This window comes from Corythoichthys intestinalis, chromosome 19, assembly GCF_030265065.1.
Source record: "Corythoichthys intestinalis isolate RoL2023-P3 chromosome 19, ASM3026506v1, whole genome shotgun sequence".
Lineage (NCBI taxonomy): Eukaryota > Metazoa > Chordata > Actinopteri > Syngnathiformes > Syngnathidae > Corythoichthys > Corythoichthys intestinalis.
The window spans coordinates 24,251,687-24,270,599 of record NC_080413.1 but is presented as its reverse complement, the minus strand read 5'-3'; the positions used below and the strand labels follow the sequence as shown (position 1 = coordinate 24,270,599).

Here is an 18,913-nt window from a genome sequence, read left to right as displayed (position 1 = left end):
CGAGACGCTGAGCAGAAAGAGCTCTGTGGAATATAAGAAATATTAAATATTGTTGGAAACTGATTACGGTAGACAACACTTGTGTATGTAAATCTGACGTTGTATGTAAATCTGACGGTAGTAGATTGTTTTCTTCTTAGAGATATGTGTGTGGCAGCCAGGCAGTTTTTTTTTTTTTTTTTTTTTTTTTTTTTTACAGTTGATGTCATTTTTTCGGGATCAAGCATCATTTTGCCCGCAAATCTTATTCTGGAACTGCGTTCCGGTCCACTTTCACCCCTGATAATATGTCTAACAGAAACCTAACTTGGTGTGATTTAAAAAGATAAAGAAAGAAGAGCAAAAGAATACCCACTGGTCTAATTAGCAACCATCTTATGTTGACTAACTCTTCAGAATATAAATTACTGTAAATCTTAAAAATGCTTATTTTAAACATTAATTTAAAAAGCTATATTTATTTATAGGCAGATACATTTTGACTTGGCCGATATTTTACTTGAAACGCAAAATGTGTTTATTAAAATTAAAATAAATATAAAAATAAATGTACTTTGCATGCAGTTTTTGTGTTGGATCAAATGCAAAAGACACTTTTTGTTGTTCTTACTGTGTGCATTTTCAGGAAGTGACTTTCTGATTCCAGAATGGCTAAAAATGTTTCATTGGCACCTGTGCAATGGCGCCTTCAGAAATTTTTCATAGGGGTGGCCAGATGGGGCCACTTAAAATCTTGGGGTGGCCAAAACTAAAAGCCATAATTTCAGGTTCTCATTATATTATTGCAGTAAAAAGGTCAGGGGAAAACTATCAGAAAGACTTAAGGACACAGCTACTGATATACTTTGGTGTATTGTGTAATATTTGATGTTACTAATTGATTTAATGTGCATAGTCCATAATTGTCCAGTCAACATTTTAAGTTCCACAACAATTCTGTTTTATTGTGTTATGTATATATTAGGCATAAGGTGTACATTTAACTAGGGCTGTCAAACGATTAAGATATTTAATCGAGTTAATCACAGCTTAAAAATTAATTAATCGTAATTAATCGCAATTCAAACCATCTCTAAAATATGCCATATTTTTCTGTAAATTGTTGGAATGGAAAGACAGATATATACATTCAACATAATGTACATAAGTACTGTATTTAATATAACAATAAATCCACAAGATGGCATTAACATTATTAACATTCTTTCTGTGAAAGGGATCCACGGATAGAAAGACTTGTAATTCTTAAAGGATAAATGTGGGTTTGTATATTGTGACTAAATATTGCCAGCTAGTGTATTTGTTGAGCTTTCAGTAACTGATACTGTAGCAACTTAACTGTTCTGCCCAAATGCATGATGGGAAGTGATGCAACCATGACTGTGTGTGGTGGCTGCAAATGCTATATCTTCTCTGCGTTGGGTACACTACAGGGTGTTAAGAAAAAGATCAACTCCTGTCATGCTTTCCCACGTCGCTTCCTACAATATTTATATTTGCTGTGGGAGAGATGACAAAGTTTTTGCCAATTAAAAGCACGGCCCCAATGAATGCTTGTATCTACTCCACGCACTTGACACTGCCTCTTATCTCTGTATGTAAGTAAAACGGCGCCTTTGTAGGCTGTTTGCAGCAATGCGTGAGTGAGTCGTACCGCGAATGCGTTAATTGCGATAAATATTTTCACGTGATTAATTTAAAAAATAATAATTACCGCCCGTTAACACGATAAATTTGACAGCCCTACATTTAACAAAACAAAATAAATGCATTCATTTGGGATGAAATCCATAATTGATGCTACACCAATCTAACGATATTCTGGCAAGCGGGGTGGCCAACCAATTTATAGGGGTGGCCGTGGCCACCCCTGGCCACCCCCTGGTGGCGCCACTGCACCTGTGCTCTACCTATGGTCGACATTTCAAGAAACATGCGATGGTTTTCAAAACCATCACCCCCAGGGGGTGGCCACGGCCACCCCTATAAATTTGTTGGCCACCCCACTGGCCACCCCGCTTGCCAGTATATCGTTAGATTGTTGTAGCATCAGTTATGCATTTCATCCCAAATGCAAATCTGGCAGCACCTGCTTTTCCCCAGTAATTATTTTGTTTTGTTAAATATACACCTTATGCCTAATATATACATAACACAATAAAACAGAATTGTTGTGGAACTCAAAATGTTGACTGGACAGTTATGGACTATGCACATTAAATCATTAGTAACATCAAATATTACACAATACACCAAAGTATATCAGTAGCCGTGTCCTTAAGTCTTTCTGATAGTTTTCCCCTGACCGTTTTACTGCAATAATATAATGAAAACCTGAAATTATGGCTTTTAGTTTTGTTTGCCACCCCAAGATTTTAAGTGGCCCCATCTGGCCACCCCTATGAAAAATTTCTGGAGGCGCCACTGTGGTTTTGGCGCACATATTTTCAAATTTGTTGTTTTTCTATTTATATCTGTACGAATTAGAATAAAATGTATGCGTACTGTATGTATATTATGACCACGCAGCTGGTGGAGCACCACAAAGTTCCACCTCTTTTTGGACGCATTAAAAGCGAAGAAGAAGCAGCAGCGCTCAGGGTGCGAGTCATGCCACTGTAAAAAGCCCGAATAATTTCAGCGTGACTGCTGCATCTCTAAAGCTTTGTACACATTTGAGCAACAATGCTCGTCATGGACGTGGGATTTTGAGGTCGGGGCGCAGGAGATCTGCAGATTTGAGTCGGCCCAGGAAGTGAGACGTGTAGTTGCCAGGTACTCGCGTGTGTGAAAGTTTGTTGTGTTTACGCATTTAATCATTAAAAACAGTGTTATTTTTGGGACGGCAAGTTCATGTCCCTTGAACTAAGTGTTGCACACGCTTTCTCCAAAAACCAATGTGACAAGAACCTATCCACCCAACAGCGCGTCATCACAGCTGACGCACGTAATCACGTTTAATATGTCATGGTCGTCACACTATGAGGTCAATCAAGGACATTTTAACTATATCGGATTATTGACATTTACAGGCGTGCTCTCTTACCTGTACTGAAATTGTCATGTCTTAATTGTTAATATGGTATCTTAACAGTTCACATTTTAAGTTGAATTCAAATCTGCATTCAATGTGTTGTTCAAACGTTTGCATTTTTGGTTTCAGATTGGCTCCCTCTTGTGTAGACATCTTCATCAAGCCCTGCATCACAATGGGGAATGGGAACTACCGCCCCACAGCAGGTGCATGATGTACTCCAGAAAAGTAGCTACCACACATTTGTTTTTTCTCATTTTCCTCCCAGACTTACAAGGTGTATCATTTACATCATTATGGCAGTGGTTTGGTAGGAAGTACAGTACTAACTAAATATGATCACCTTCACCCATGCAACACATTCAGAAATATGATAATTGATGATAAAATCTTAGAAATGTTGGTGTCTCAAAAGTAAAGTTCAAGTGACAACAGTATAAACTCCAACAAAATGAGATAGGGAAAAGGTGCAATAGAGCAGCAAATGCATAGGCGGAGTTTGACTTTTGTGGCAAAACATATTGATGAACCCGAAACCAGGGGTGAAAGTGGCTAGAATTTCTTGCCGGAACTCCACGACGTGAAGGTCGCCATGGAGCCAGAAATTTTATTAATTTATTTTTTTCTTCTTTCTTTTTCTTTTTTTTTTTTTTGGGGTGGGATTCAAACCTCTTAAACTACTGTATCGCAAAGAAAACTGTTTTAGCAAAGTTATTTCTATAACACATACAAAAACTTATTTTCATTTAAAATTGTATTTTTTCAATGATTTGCAAAATAAAAGTTAACAAAAACGCAATAACCCCAACCTCCATCTCCTAATTTTCATTTTCCCTCATTTCCTCTCATACTAAATGCTAAATCTGAATTTTAACTACTTAAGAACATAGGATGTATATTAAAATTGAAGTTAATGTAAACATTTACTTTTTTTTTTAATAATAAAGATATAAGTAACATACATTAAGAAAAATAAGGACTAATTACTTATATTATGCAGAGTGCATTTGAATATATTTTGAAGATCGCACACTGACTTTTTAAATCATAAGGAAATGAATAAGTAGCCTAACATAAATGAACAAATATAAGTCCAAAGTGCACATTGACAGCTAAGATGTTCTGAACCTCCCCATCAGAGCAAATAAAACTAAATATGAAAATGAAGCCTCCTCAACCCTTTCGTTGCTCTTAAAGATTTGATTCATTTTATGTTGCATTGCCCTTCAATTCAACTTTTTTTTTTTTTTTTGCTGCTCCAGAAAACATGCACACCAATCAGAGCTAACCATCTCTGCTGATCACATGTCAGTATGTCAGCCAATTGAACAGATAAATGAGTCCAGGCGTATTATGCTTGTTTACACTTGTGCATGTAAATCTGATGTTGGTAGATTGTTTTCGTCTTGGAGGTGAAATGCAAGTGTGGCAGCTTTGTATTTCTTTTACATAGCATTTTGACAGTTGCCGTCATATTTTCGCAATCAAAGCACCGTATACAGGAACAGCATTCCGGCTTTGAATCTTATACTGGAACTGCGTTCTGGCCCTGAATCTTATACCTGAACTGTGTTCCTGACCGTTCTGGCCCACTTTCACCTCTGCCCGAAACGCAGTGTCAGCAATAGAATTATTTTACTAGTTACTGTATATGCTTGGATAGTAGTTTAGTCCATGTTCGTACATACAGCCATCCCAGCTCTGTGTGTGTGAGCGCGTTTTCCTGTTTTACTTAGTTGAGAAGTAGACGCCACATCTTTTTTGACTGAATATTCCAGCCAGGAATATTTGTAATCATAAGTTGAAATCATTAATCATACTTTTTGTTTGTTTGTTTGTTTGTTTGTTTGTTTCCCATCATTTTTAGGGCAATTCTAAATCAGGCTGCGTAGGACAGCCTCTCTTATGGCCAAAATCGTCAACCATTAAATATGGTACGCCTGATGGTGGCTCCGTTGTACAATTAAGGTCTTTAGTGGGGCAAACTGAAACTCCACTGACCATTTTGGCAGTGCTCTCCGGCGTTTCATGGTCCACATCTTCGATCCTTGGGACTCGCCCAGTTGTTAGTTGTTGTCGCTTTTGAAAGCTTAGGTTTGAAAAAAAATACATATAACCGTCTTGCATCTTCCGTCCTCAGGTGGTTTTGGCTAAGCAAAGCAAATGACCGTCTCTAGGTGCTAGTCACATGATTTGTTCGAAAAATCATTTTGACACATTACAAAATATTTTTTGTTCATTTCTTTCATTTTTGTTTGCTTTATTGCTTTACAACTTTTAAACACAAAATTTTACCGGCAAAGTCTTAATTTTAAATTCATATATAGCAAAGTCAATTACATGCAATGAAATTTTCGGCCACCGACTATTACCCCCACCCCCACCCTCTTAATTTCTGCGTATGAGCAAGTGTTATCATCCCCATTACCCATCTTCAACATCCAGGTATTTGGGACACACCCTTTCCCAGAACAAACCCTATAACAAAAAAAAAATGTAAATGTAATAGTGAATGTTTCTCTACGTGCCTTTTGATTGGTTAGTGACCAGTCTAATGTGTCGTCAGTCTGCAAAGTTAGGCTCTAGTTCCCCATAACAATAAACATAAGTGGCAGGGGCAGCATGCTAGCGGTGCAGTTGCGCCCGGGCCTCTCGGGGACTTTGCTGGTCAAGGGCTGCTAAAATGCATGGGTGTCGATGCGCTGAACTCTATCAGTGGGTTTAGGCAGGTGTGCATTTCGCAGCGGGCCTCAAACTCTCGCCTTCTTGGCTCTAGGGGCCTGGTCATATTTCTCACATTCAGATCTGATTAGTTCTCTCATGGATAAGTAATAATAGAAAATGAATCAATAGAAAAAGAAAATCTGCTCCCACAAGGTAGGCTCGACAATGGCAGCTATCGATTATTTTAGTAGTCGATTTAATCTATGAATTAGTTAGTTCGAATAATCGAGTAATCGAATTAGGAACAAAAAAAATGAAAATACCTGCGCTTGGCCTCAAACAATATCCAAAAAAAAAAAAAAAAAAAATGACGATCTAAGTACAACAAAAGAACAATTGGCTAACATGCATAGCAAAAGTCCGCTAGCTTAAATGCTATTCAATGCCAACGTTTTTTTTTTTTTTTTTTTTTTTTTTTTTTTTTTTTACAATGCTCTTAAAAAATGCTTCAAACACATATTCCCACAAAAACGGCCAGATATACCTATAATTTAAATTATGACTGCATTAATTAAAAAAATATATATATAAGCGACCCGACCCCGGACTAAGCGGAAGATAATGGATGGATGGAAGCTCAAACAAAAACTTACCTTATGTTGGTCTTAACATGGAGCAGTTGGATTCAGCCATGTTAAATGAGTTATGTCATATTTACTGTTCTCACTAATGGGTAGTGTATCCACCCAATCAATAAAAATAAATGCAAATACTTTCAAAACTAACCATTACATTGCTACTGTAATTACACGAATACTCGAAGCAGCAAAATATAAGCTTTTTTCTAATCAAATTACTCGAGTTAATCGATTAATCATTTCAGCACTAATACCCAGATGCCAGACCGACGTTGAAAAGATTGGATTAACATTACGCTGTCGATCTTAAATCAACGTCAGTTTTGCACCCTCAATTAATGTTGTTTCAACATTGAAATTCTTACAAAACCTAAACGTTATTTCGATTACTAATAAAATTGGAAAAACACTGAATCAATGTTGTTTTCGATTTTTTTAATCATATTTCCCGGTCGACCATAAATCAACTATAAAACGATGTTAACCCAAAAATCGCCTGACAAACCATACAGCGACGTTGTTTCAACGTCACCTGACGTAAAAAAATTCGATGTCCACCGTACTGATGATTTTGATGGAAAATCAACGTTTATTCAATGTCTGTCTGCTATCTGGGTAGCTAGGTATGTTGCTTCCAGGTAGTAGATGGGCTGACAAGTTGTAGGACCTTTTAGAGTACATTTGATGTTGCAAACATTCTAATGGACTTTTTATAACATTTGCAAATATCTAAGACCCATTAATTTACGCCTCAACCACCTTAAGGGAATACATGTGATTTTTCTGAGATGTGTGTATGTATAAACTAAACGCATAGTTATGGTTTCATTTTGGAGTGCCATCATTGACTGCAATTACATATGACGTGAATGAATGCCTCACATCGTTCAATATACACGAATTATAGGTGGGTTGTGAAATCAGAAGTTGAAACATTTTTTTTAGTTTTGAAATTTGTAACAAAATAATAAGGGTGGGAATCCATAGAAAAATTACACATTTAGAGCCTTTGCAAAAAATATGGATTAATTACAGTTTAATTATGTAAAAAAAAATCACAAAAACCTATTTTATTAATTTGAAAGGATTTTAGTGAAACAAAATCAACACTTCTTTGGAACATCAGTTCTATGGGTGAATTAAGTAAAGAACAGCACAATATTTTTGCACAAATCCACATTTTTTTAAAATCAAGATATCTTTAAAAAAAAAAAAAAAAAAAAAAACATCCTTATTTAATCTTATTTTTCCATGTTGGTAGCTGTTAGCAAAGCTAATGTGTCCATCAGAGTAATTGGCGTACCAGGAAAATGTTCACTTACAAAGAATCCATGCATGTTGTCTAAAGGTTCCAGTTTAAAACTCAATCTGAAATTGAAATGCTTTTTGACTCGTCTTCTGTAATTAATCAATCATAATTAACTCGTTAAAGTTCCAGCCCTAAATAAAAAAAGCATTTTAAAAACTGACAATCTGCAATGTTGGTATTTTTGCAAAAACAAGATGTCGATAGACATGATTTGAAAAATATGGCATGCCAAATCTGGCTCCCAAGCCTTAAATTTGACACCGGAGTTGTAAAAGTATTTTACTCTACATGCTTACATCTGCAGCAGCCAGGACCTTGGCTTCAGATCTTTAACAGCTTTCCTTCTCCTACATTCATTTTTCTCCTTTAGATTTCTTCCAAGCTCCGACAATGCCTTCAGAGGTTGATCTGTCGGCCATGGTCATGTCCTCTGCAGCCTCCTCCTACAGGATGCGGACATCCTCAGTCGAAGTGGCAGGGCACCCATCCCGGTCTAACGCATTTGTCGTAAAGGACTGTGTGCAGAGGCCGTCTACTCCCTCTGAATGGGCCGTCTTGAGTGTAGACAGCTCTAAATCTCTGAACACAAGTTGCGAAGCGGGGGGCCATGACGAGGCCCCGACAGTAAGAATGTGCAGCCTGAATATGTCAAGGGCATGGCCTTTGGAGCAAAGCTGGCAGGAGAGGGATAGCGGACTGGAACCGCAGCCTGCAGCTGAGCAGTCAGAGGAGGAGCAAAGCCACACCCTGCTCGGCCTGATGGAGCGCAATCGCACCTCGATGGGCCTCAGCCTCAATTCGGATGTAACTGCGAAAGCTGTAGGTAGGGCATTTCTTTACTACATCCTGGATTGTTTGTGTGCGACTGTACAGGCTTCTCTTTGGAATGGCAATTTAACTACATTTCCTTGATCGTCTATAACAGTGGTTCTTAACCTGGGTTCGATCGAACCCCATGGGTTCGGTGAGTAAGTCTAAGGGGTTCGGCGAAGGTAGAGAAACGCAGGGCCCTATTTTCGTACGCTGATAAAATCTTGGCAAAGTGGCTTTTAAGACCAGGTTTGGACTGGTTTGCTTGAAATTTACAGGCTTAATCCATTTCTTTAAATTGCTAGTCCGCAATCTGATGAGAGGAGGAACTGGTTTGCTCAGTGGAAGGTTGACTCGCAATTGGTAAGGGGAATACAACAAACCAATGGGCAGCGTGTTCTCAAATTTTGACCCGTTTATAAAACATGCTTTCAAAATAAGAATTTTGAACGGTAATTTGCTAAATTATTAGCTTGCTAGCTTAGATATAGAGGTTCGGTGAATTCACATGTAAAACTGGTGAGGTTCGGTACCTTTAGCAAGGTTAAGAACCACTGGTCTATAACCAGTTGTTATTTTTAGATACAGTAATACCTTAAATTGCGAGGGCCATAACTTTTCAGGTCCAGTCTGTGGCTTGGTCAGTTTTTTTGCTGATGTCAGCCAAAATTTGAGGCATGAACAATTAGATTTATTCGAAAAAGAAAAAAGGGGAGTAACTACGGCACTGTAAAACACTTGCAGCTGGGGTCTGCAACTTTATCTATATTCTAACCTAAATACTTTTTTTTAAGATCCTTTAAAATGTTGTGTCTACCAAAAAGATTAAAGGTCAACTTTTAAGGGCCTGATATTGTAGTGAAAAACAGTCTAAAAACTATACATATACATACAATTGAGCTACAGGGGTATGAAAAAGTATCTGAACCATTTGGAATTTCTCATTTCTCCATAAAATCACCATCAAATGTGATCTGATCTTTGTCAAAATCACACAGATGAAAAAAACTGTCTGCTTCAACACGGCTTTTTAGGTGCCAATTGCTAGTGGGTTGCATCGGCTTGGAAAAAAAACTCGCGTTGACCCACTAGTTTCAGTGGGAAATGGGCATTAAAGAGCAATTGAAACCAATTTATATCAAAACAATTTAAGTCAGGTGTATGCCCAATCACTGATGAGTGGTTTAAAGCTGCCCTGCCCACTAAGAAACACACACCTGGTAAGAAATGTCTTGATGAGAAGCATTGTCTGATTTGCATCATGGCTCAGTCAAAAGAGCTGTCTGAAGACCTGTGATCAAGAATTGTTGATTTGTATAAAGCTGGGAAAGGATACAAAACCATCTCTAAAAGTCTGGATGTTCATCAGTCGACAATCAGAGAAGTGGTCTACAAATGGAGAGAGTTTGGCACTTGCTTCTCTCCCAAGGAGTGGCCATCCACCAAAGATGACGCCAAGATTTCAGCGCAGAATAATCAGAGGGGCAAAAAATGAACCCCAGAGTGTCTGCTAAAGACTTACAGAAATCACTAGCACAGTCCAATATCTCTGTTCACACATTAACTAAATGTTAAACTACGGCCAAGAATGGTGTTCATGGGAAGACGCCACGGAGGAAGCCACTGCTGTCTGAAAAAAAAAATAAACATTGTTGCTCGTTTAATGTTTGCACAAAGGCACTTGGGCACTCCACAGAAGTTTTGGCAAAATATTTTGTGGACTCATAAAACCAAAGTTGAACATTTTGGGGGTAACACACAAAGGCATGTGTGGAGAAAAATGGAACAGCTCACAAACATCAACACCTCATCCCCACCGTGAAGCATGGTGGAGGGAACATCATGATTTGGGGCTGTTTGCTACCTCAGGGCCTGGAAAACTTATAATCATTAAGAATGAATTCAAAAGTTTATTAGGATGTTTTGCAGGAAAACCTGAGGCAGTCTGTCAGACAGTTGAAATTAAAAAGAGGATGGATGCTGCAACAAGACAATGATCCAAAACACAGAAGTAAATCAACTTCAGAATGGTTTCAGAAGAGGAAAATACACGTTCTGGAGTGGCCATGTCAAAGTCAAGATGTGAACCCCATTAAGATGCTGTGGCATGACCTAAAGACATCGATTCATGCCAGACAGCCCAGGAATCTGACTGAACTACAGCAGTTTTCTAGAGAAGAATGGGCCAAGATTAGTCCTGATCGATGTGCCAGACTGATCTGCAACTACAGGAAGCGTCTGGTTGAAGTTATTGCTGCCAAAGGGGGGGTGCCACAAAATAATAAATGCGATGGTTCACATACTTATTTTTCCCCCTTCTGTCATTGTTTGCGTACCATCCTCATTAAAATATGAAAACCTATAAATATTTGGGTTGTTTTAGTTAAGGCAGACAGTTTTTTTCATCTGTGTGTTTTTGACAAAGATCAGATCACATTTGATGGTGATTTTATGCAGAAATGTGAGAAATTCCGATACTTTTTCATACCACTGTATAATGCTATTTGAAAACATTTTCTCATGGCTGTAGCTCGGCTTCCCCCCGTTAATGTCATGTTGTCTATCATTACATTTGCTTCATCTTTTTAGAACTGGTCAAAGACTTGATAACTGAGAGAGACAAACTAGCCGAGGAGGTGAACAACCTGCAAGAGACACACAAAGTGAGTGCAACCTGACAATTTTGTTGCATTTTTTTTTATATACCCTATGGTAAGGTAAGGTATGGTGTCACATACTGCCACTCTCCATTGATAGCATACTCAAATCATGACACTTCTGTCTTCTGAATTCTGTATCAGAAGGAACTGGTCAAAGACTTGATAACGGAGAGAGACAAACTAGCCGAGGAGGTGAACAACCTGCAAGAGACACACAAAGTGAGTGCAACCTGCTAATTTTGTTGCATTTTTTTAATATATCCTATGGTAAGGTAAGGTATGGTGTCACATACTGTAACTCTTCATTGATAGCATACTCAAATCATGACACTTCTGTCTTCCTAATTATGTATCAGAATGAAAAGATGGAGTGGCACGAGTTGGCGAGAGACCTGCAGGTGGCCGTGTCCGTGGCCGACCGGCTGCGTTTGGAAAAGGAGCAGGCCTTCAACAAGCTCCAAGAGGACCACTTGAGATTGCAGCAGGAGCTAGCCGAGGTCCGCGAAAGGCAGCTTGAGACGCAGCGAGAGGTGGAATATTTGCGTTCCCAATACACAGACATGTGGTATAAACTGTCTTCTTTTGAAAAGAAGCTGCGGAACACGAACGTGAGCTTCATAGAAGACAAAAGCAGCCCTGACGAGTGTTATGAGGTGAAAGCGCACGACTTCATGGAGAACGTTGATGTGGTCAGACACGAGGAGTATGATGTTAATGACGAGAAGGACGCAAAAAGATCACAGCTGACTGCCAGGGGTATAGGAAAGGTCTACGTGGATGCTCTGGAGAAGAAAAACGCAGGCGCGCGTGAGCAAAGGAGGATTGTGATGTCCTCTGAAAGGTCTTTGCCATTCCATACAAGAGCTTCCACTACACTGTAGTTTTGCATCGTTTTTTAATTTGTATACCATATTCGTACACTTGCACAAATCAGTCACAAGACCACGTGTTTTACAGGCACTTGCATGCACACAGACACTCCAATAAGTACTGTATTTTCCTTACACTTTATGCTTGCACGTTTTTGGCACATACTGTGGGGAGAACAAGTATTTGATACACTGCCGATTTTGCTGGTTTTCCTACTTGCAAAGCATGTAGAGGTCTGTAATTATTTTGTATCATAAGTTCTCTTCAACTGTGAGGGACGGAATCTAATACAAAAATCCAGAAAATCACATTGGATGATTTTTAAATAATAAATTTGTATTCAACTGCATGAAATAAGTATTTGATACATTACCAACTAGTAAATATTTCGGCTCCTAGTGTTTTTAAGAACCCCTCCTGTTCTCCACTCATTACGGAAGTAAATGCACCTGTTTGAACTTTTTACCTGTATAAAAGACACCTGTTCACATGCTCAAACAAACAAACTCTAACCTCTCCACAATGGCCAAGACCAAAGAGCGGTGTAAGGACATCAGGGGTAAAATAATAGACCTGCACAAGGCTGGGATGGGCTACAGGAAAATAAGCAAGCAGCTTGGTAAGAAGGTAACAACTGTTGGAGCGGTTATTAGAAAATGGAAGTTCAAGTTGACGGTCAATCTGCCTCGTTCTGGGGCTCCGTGCAAGATCTTACCTCGTGGGGCATCACTGATCATGAGGAAGGTGAGGGATCAGCCCAGAACTACACGGCAGGACCTGGTCAATGACCTGAAGAAAGCTGGAACCACAGTCTCGAAGAAAACCATCGGAAACACATTACACCGTCATGGATTAAAATCCTACAGCGCACGCAAGGTCCCGCTGCTGAAGCCAGTGCATGTCCAGACACGTCTGAAGTTTGCCACTGACCATCTGGATGATCCAGAGGAGCAATGGGAGAAGGTCATGTGGTCGGATGAGACCAAAATTGAACTTTTTGGTCTAAACTCGGCTCGTCATGTTTGGAGGAAAAAGAAGGATGAGTACAACCCCAAGAACACCATCCCAACCGTGAAACATGGAGGAGGAAACATTTTTTTGGGGCTGCTTCTCTGCCAAGGGTACAGGACGACAGCACCGTATTGAAGGGAGGATGGATGGGGCTATGTATCGCCAGATCTTGGCTGACAACCTCCTTCGTTCAGTTAGAGTCCTGAAGATGGGTCGTGGCTGGGTCTTCCAGCATGACAACGACCCAAAGCACACAGCCAAGGCAACTAAAGAGTGGCTCCATAAGAAACATCTTAAGGTCCTGGAGTGGCCTAGCCAGTCACCAGATCTGAACTCGATAGAAAATCTATGGAGGGAGCTGAAAGTCCGTGTTGCCCGGCAGCACCCTCAAAACCTGAAGGCTCTGGAGAAGATCTGCATGGAGGAGTGGGCCAAAATCCCTGCTGCAGTGTGTGCAAACCTTGACAAGGACTACAGGAAACGTTTGGTATCTGTAATAGCAAACAAAGGTTTCTGTACCAAATATTAAGTTCGATTTTGGTGATGTATCAAATACTTATTTCATGCAATTAAATGCAAATTTATTATTTAAAAATCATACAACATAATTTTCTGTTTTTTTTGTATTAGATTCCGTCCCTCACAGTTGAAGAGAATTTATGATACAGATTACAGACCTCTACATGCTTTGCAAGTGGGAAAACCAGAAAAATCGGCAGTGTATCAAATACTTGTTCTCCCCACTGTATGTTCAAATAAAATCACTATGGGTTGAGGGATTAAAATTAGGGATGTCCTGATCGCATATTTTTGCGTCCGAGTCCAAGTCACCTGATTTGGAGAATTTGCCGAGTCCGATACCGGGGAATAAAAAGTTTTTTTTTGTTGTTGTTCCTCCTCCTCTTTTCGGGAATGTTACATAAATGGACATGAATGGAGTTAGTGACATAATTTGTCGGATGACAATGACATCAGTCATAAACATTCAGTAATGCCCATTACAGTGACATGTCATTATTATGACGGTCTTATGATGCCACTGTCAAAGTGTTACCTATTAATCCAAATAAATCAACAAATAAGCCACACTGTACTATAAAATGCAGGATTCAAAATGAAGGAAATAAGTAGCGGCTTATAGTCCGAAAATTACGGTAAAAAAAAAAAAAATATATATATATATACTGCCCAAAACTGCGTTTCCTTGTGCACTGTCAGACGGCCAGCTAACAATGTATGTCCTCCAAAAAAATGCAAGGCTTGGTCTATTCTCATTTTAACATGAACTAATTTAAGTTAGTGAAACTGAAAGAAACATTCATGCATTCATCACAACTGCACAATCCACACCGGTATACTAATGCCATGTAGACGCCACACTTCGCTTGGGCTACAAGCTATAAGTATAGGTTAGCTTATTAACAAATTTCGTTCATATAGCTTTTCCCCATATACACACATATACTGCATAATAACAGATTGTAATAGATGCAAAATATTTAAGACATATAGTTTACGTGGCACAAACGTAACAGAAAGCACTCAACAGCTTCAATGCAACCGACGGGCTTTGTAAGATGGATGTAGTGAATTATGACCACAAGGTGGCAGTGACGTACTGTAAAATGTTAACTGGCTCTAAACGCTGGCGAGCCTTGCCAGCACGTTTTATTATTTTTCCAAATTATATATAGCATACATCACCCCGTTCACCTGATTCCGATCCTCTGAAGAAGTGCCTGATCGGGACATCCCTAAGTAAAATTCTAAAAAGAAAACAATTGCTGATAGGTCTAATTCACATACTGCATGATAAATAAAATGGTGGTCTCATTACAAGCAATATTTTAAAAAAAATTTCTTCCACAGGAATATTTCCCGTATTCCATTACCTGTTAACTCTTCCTGTTTTAAAAATAACTTGAATAAAACAAGTTCAACATTGCCACTATGCAAGGTATAATGCATTAAGTTGGTAAAGAACTTTAAAAATTAGCCCGTGTTTCTTACTATTGACTGATTTTACAGATAGAAGAGCCAACACGGGGGTGGAAGCAGTCTCATGTTTTGAAGTACCAGGACAGCTTGTCAAACTGTCCAGAAGGTATTTTGAAAGCAATTCCAATCTCTTTCATCCTTTCTACACAGGCACAACGCTGTTGTCAGGGAATATTTTTACATTAACTGTTCTCTTAGTGTTATTTATTTTTAACAATAGTACATGATGTATTTTTGGTAGTATATTATGACTTTAAAAAATGTTTATGTACTATAGTATGTAGTTTGAAAATATTGGGAGTTAATGATGCATGATAAAATACTGACCAAACTATCCTCTAATACAAAATTTCCACTTGTTTATTGAACACAGGTGGGTAGAGTAGCCAAAACCTCAAAATAATATTACTCAAGTAAAAGTAGTCGTCCAAAAAATGTACTCAGGTACAAGTAAAACAGTATTTGTTGAAAAGAATACTCGAATAATGAGTAACATTGGGAGTAACTTTTTTTTTTTTTTTTTTTTAAACAATGGTATTTTTTATCTGAGCACAAAATGTATATTTGGACAGTTGTTGTAAAGATAGTACAAAAAGAAATACAAAAAAATAACTCCAATGAGAGGAAAAAAGGCTTTCGAGTCATTCGAGAGCAGCGTTCTATATCAAATACTTCATTTTTTTTTTTTTATGATACTTTAAAGACGCCACGTGATTGGCTTGTAGAACGGCAAGCTTGCGTCTGATTGGTATAATGCAGTCATGTGGTTATTGTTGCGACGTCTCATTGGTGAAATAGGTAGAGCTAACACGGTAATACACCAGGCACTTCTCTACTCTTTGCATCGTTGGCAAAAATAAATAAATCTAATATGTAAAATAAAGAGAAAAACTTAAACGACTCTTGTGTAGCCCAAAGTAGCGAAGTAAGACTGCGTTTTTTTTCTTCACAAATCTACTCAAAAATAAGTATAGTGTAGTAAAACTACTCTTAGAAGTTGTTTTTCTCAAAAAGTTACGCAAATGTTATGTTGCATTACTACCCACCTCTTGAGCTGAAACATAGTCTAAAAATAAGGCCTGATCTGACTGGTATAATATTCAATTTTATCTTAATCAAGAACCATTCCCAGAGAAGGTATGACATTTTTGGGTCAAATTAGACGATAAATTATTAGTGTGGTCTCAATATCCTCTTGTGACAAAATCAGGCTGCTTTGAAGAGTAGATGTTTTATGAAAATGCAGAGATTTTAGCTTTTGCCAATGCACCAAAACATTTATTTGTTTGGCAACTAGTAGCTAATTAAAATTAAAAATGAGTGATGAATCTGACGGCATGTTACAGTGGTACTGGCGACTGTCGAAGAGCCTCATTCTAAAGCAGAAGTTCTCTCCTATGCGCCCAGACTGCAAATGGATGTCGCATACACAAAGCCAACTCTTGGTAATTTATCCACAGTATACACCCGCGGTCAAGTTTTGAGACATTTGACCAAATAGTTGAATGAGAAAGTCAAAACGTTTGACCAAGGGCATATACCCCACTACCTCAAATGGCAAATTATAATGCAGTGTGTATCAGAAAGGTTTTAGGACTGATATAAAATGTTTACATATGTTGCAGAGAAACAAGATGAAGACCCACCCTTAGATGTCATCAAGTGAGCACTTTTTGTTTTGAATTTATACATACTGTTTTGGTCTTTTTGACCGGCAAAGTATATTAACATGTTTCCAGACTTTGCGATGTCCCGCGCACTCAGCAATGGCCTCGCAGTGGCATCAAAATGAGCGACCTGCTTCCTTGGTGTCAAAGTCGCACTGAAGGCTATCAGGTTCCAGAGCACATTAGCTGCTCGCTTTTTCCAAATCACAATCTGTCAGAGTTCAGTCTGTACTAAGAGTATCATTTTTCTTCCAGTATATTGAAATCTGCGACTTCAACGACTGTTGGAGGGATGGTTTGGCCTTCTGTGCATTGTATCATTCCTATCTTCCTAGTCTCATCCCTTATAATAGCCTCGTCCCAGAAGAAAGGGTACAGGACATTAGTAGAAATGTAAGACTGACATTGGTTAGTAAAAGTTTGATTGTTTTTTTGTTTTGTTTTTCCATCCCAAGGCTAAAAATTTGGAACTAGCTTTTACGACAGGAGAGTCTGTTGGAATCCCAGCCACTCTGGTGAGTCTCTCTTCAAAAACATGTTTAATATTGCAGTTTTTTTTTTTTCATAGTTTGGCAGAGTCAATAGAGTCTTATACTCTGGAGCGACTTATGTGTGATTATTTACGGTCGAGTCGGGCCGACTTCTCTCTCGCTAACTTTTTTTAAAATAGATATATATTCATATATTTATACTAGGGCTGTCAAAATTATCGTGTTAACGGGCGGTAATTAATATTTTAAATTAATCACGTTAAAATATTTGACACATTTAACGCACATGCCACGCTCAGATTAAAATGACAGCAAAGTGTCATTTCCACTTGTTACCTGTTTTTTTGGTGTTTTGTCGCCCTCTGCTGGCACATGGGTGCGACTGATTTTATGAGTTTCAGCACAATAAATATTATTGACATCAACAACGGCAAGCTACTGGTTTATTTTTTGATTGAAAAATTTACAAACTGTATTAAAACGAAAAACATTTATCTTTTAAGAACCACAAGTCTTTCTATCCATGGATCGCTTTAACAGAATGTTAATGTTAATGCCATCTTGTTGATTTATTGTTATAATAAACAAATACAGTACTTACGTACAGTATGTTGAAAGAATATGCCCGTCCTGTCTTATCTTTCCATTCCAACAAGAATTTACAGAAAAATATGGCATATTTTATAGATGGTTGGATTTGCGATTAATTACAATTAATTTTTAAGCTGTGATTAACTCGATTAAAAATTTTAATCGTTTGACAGCCCTAATTTATACTAAAATGATGTATGGATGTTAACTAAAATTTGGATAAAACAGAGAAGGCGCTGTGCACGCCTGACCACGTGAACGCAGTGGCCTCGCTCTCTTTTCAATCTTCCCCTCCCGCGCGCATCCTGTTATTTCGTTTTCAAAATGGAGCAGCTAGGAGTGAAAAACAAACTAAAGACAGGGGAATTGAAAAGCAAACAACTGCGGTAGGAGTGGGATATGGAAAGGATTCAAATTGATTGTTGAAGGGGCTATACGGAAAACTGTCGGCTTCGCTGAATGTAAACGAATGTGGCGCTTTGGTCTCATACGAGAAATATATTTAACAAACTTTTCCAGCGCCGCTACTTTGTCTAAATGCATTTATAATCATAAAATATGTAGACCATTTAAACATTATTGAATATCCATTGTACAATTTGTTTAACTGGGAGAATTTGTTACAAAAGACAGGCATTAATTTATCATTATGCATATATGTACCGGCATTAACACAAACGTGATCACACAAAACGCAACCACGCATCGCATCCCCGCATTTCGTCCTTCTCCTGAGTCTCACAAATAAAACATAAAATTTCATTTTTTTTCGGGCTCTGGCAAGCAAATCAAGTAATTGATCGGGCTCAGGCTGCGTCGGGCTTTAATACCAGCCAGTCGCCGTCATGTAAAGTTGGTATACCATACACCCATTCAGCCTGTTGTTCTCTATTGTATTTTAATTTGCCTTTCAAATTGACATGTCTGTTATTGGTGCTGGATTCCATCAAATTTCCCCCCAAAAATGTGACTTATACTCATGTTTTTTTCCTTTTCATTGCACATTTTTTGCCTGGTGCGACTTATACTCAGGTGCGACGTATAGTCCGAAAAATAAGATATATAATTGCATGCTAGTACCCTAGAAGAGGAATACAATGTTTGTGTTTCAAAAACTTAAAACTATGACGTTCATATTCTTTGTTAAAGGCAGCGCTTCTCAGTTATTTT

The 18,913-nt window shown here is 38.3% G+C and overlaps 1 protein-coding gene across 6 annotated transcripts in view; it reads left to right on the top strand.

Annotated features, from left to right (window-relative positions):
• LOC130907904 (cytospin-A-like) overlaps positions 1-18,913 on the top strand; it is a 176,822-nt gene that overhangs the window by 156,086 nt on the left and 1,823 nt on the right. For 2 of the 6 annotated variants that reach the window (XR_009061545.1, XM_057823427.1), the window contains exons 1-14: positions 2,532-2,775; positions 3,164-3,240; positions 8,016-8,468; positions 11,045-11,118; positions 11,257-11,334; positions 11,472-11,645; positions 11,706-11,956; positions 14,866-14,953; positions 15,025-15,100; positions 16,341-16,439; positions 16,620-16,656; positions 16,734-16,830; positions 16,917-17,033; positions 17,117-17,176. Coding sequence is in view for 1 of the 6 variants with exons in the window: in XM_057823427.1 (XP_057679410.1) it covers positions 3,210-3,240; positions 8,016-8,468; positions 11,045-11,118; positions 11,257-11,334; positions 11,472-11,645; positions 11,706-11,956; positions 14,866-14,953; positions 15,025-15,100; positions 16,341-16,439; positions 16,620-16,656; positions 16,734-16,830; positions 16,917-17,033; positions 17,117-17,176 (1,635 nt within the window). In the remaining 5 variants the exon portion in view is untranslated. Of the gene's footprint in view, positions 1-2,530; positions 2,776-3,163; positions 3,241-8,015; positions 8,469-11,044; positions 11,119-11,256; positions 11,335-11,471; positions 11,646-11,705; positions 11,957-14,865; positions 14,954-15,024; positions 15,101-16,340; positions 16,440-16,619; positions 16,657-16,733; positions 16,831-16,916; positions 17,034-17,116; positions 17,177-18,913 lie in introns of those variants that run through there. The other 4 variants (XR_009061548.1, XR_009061549.1, XR_009061547.1 and 1 more) reach the window with 4 other exon arrangements.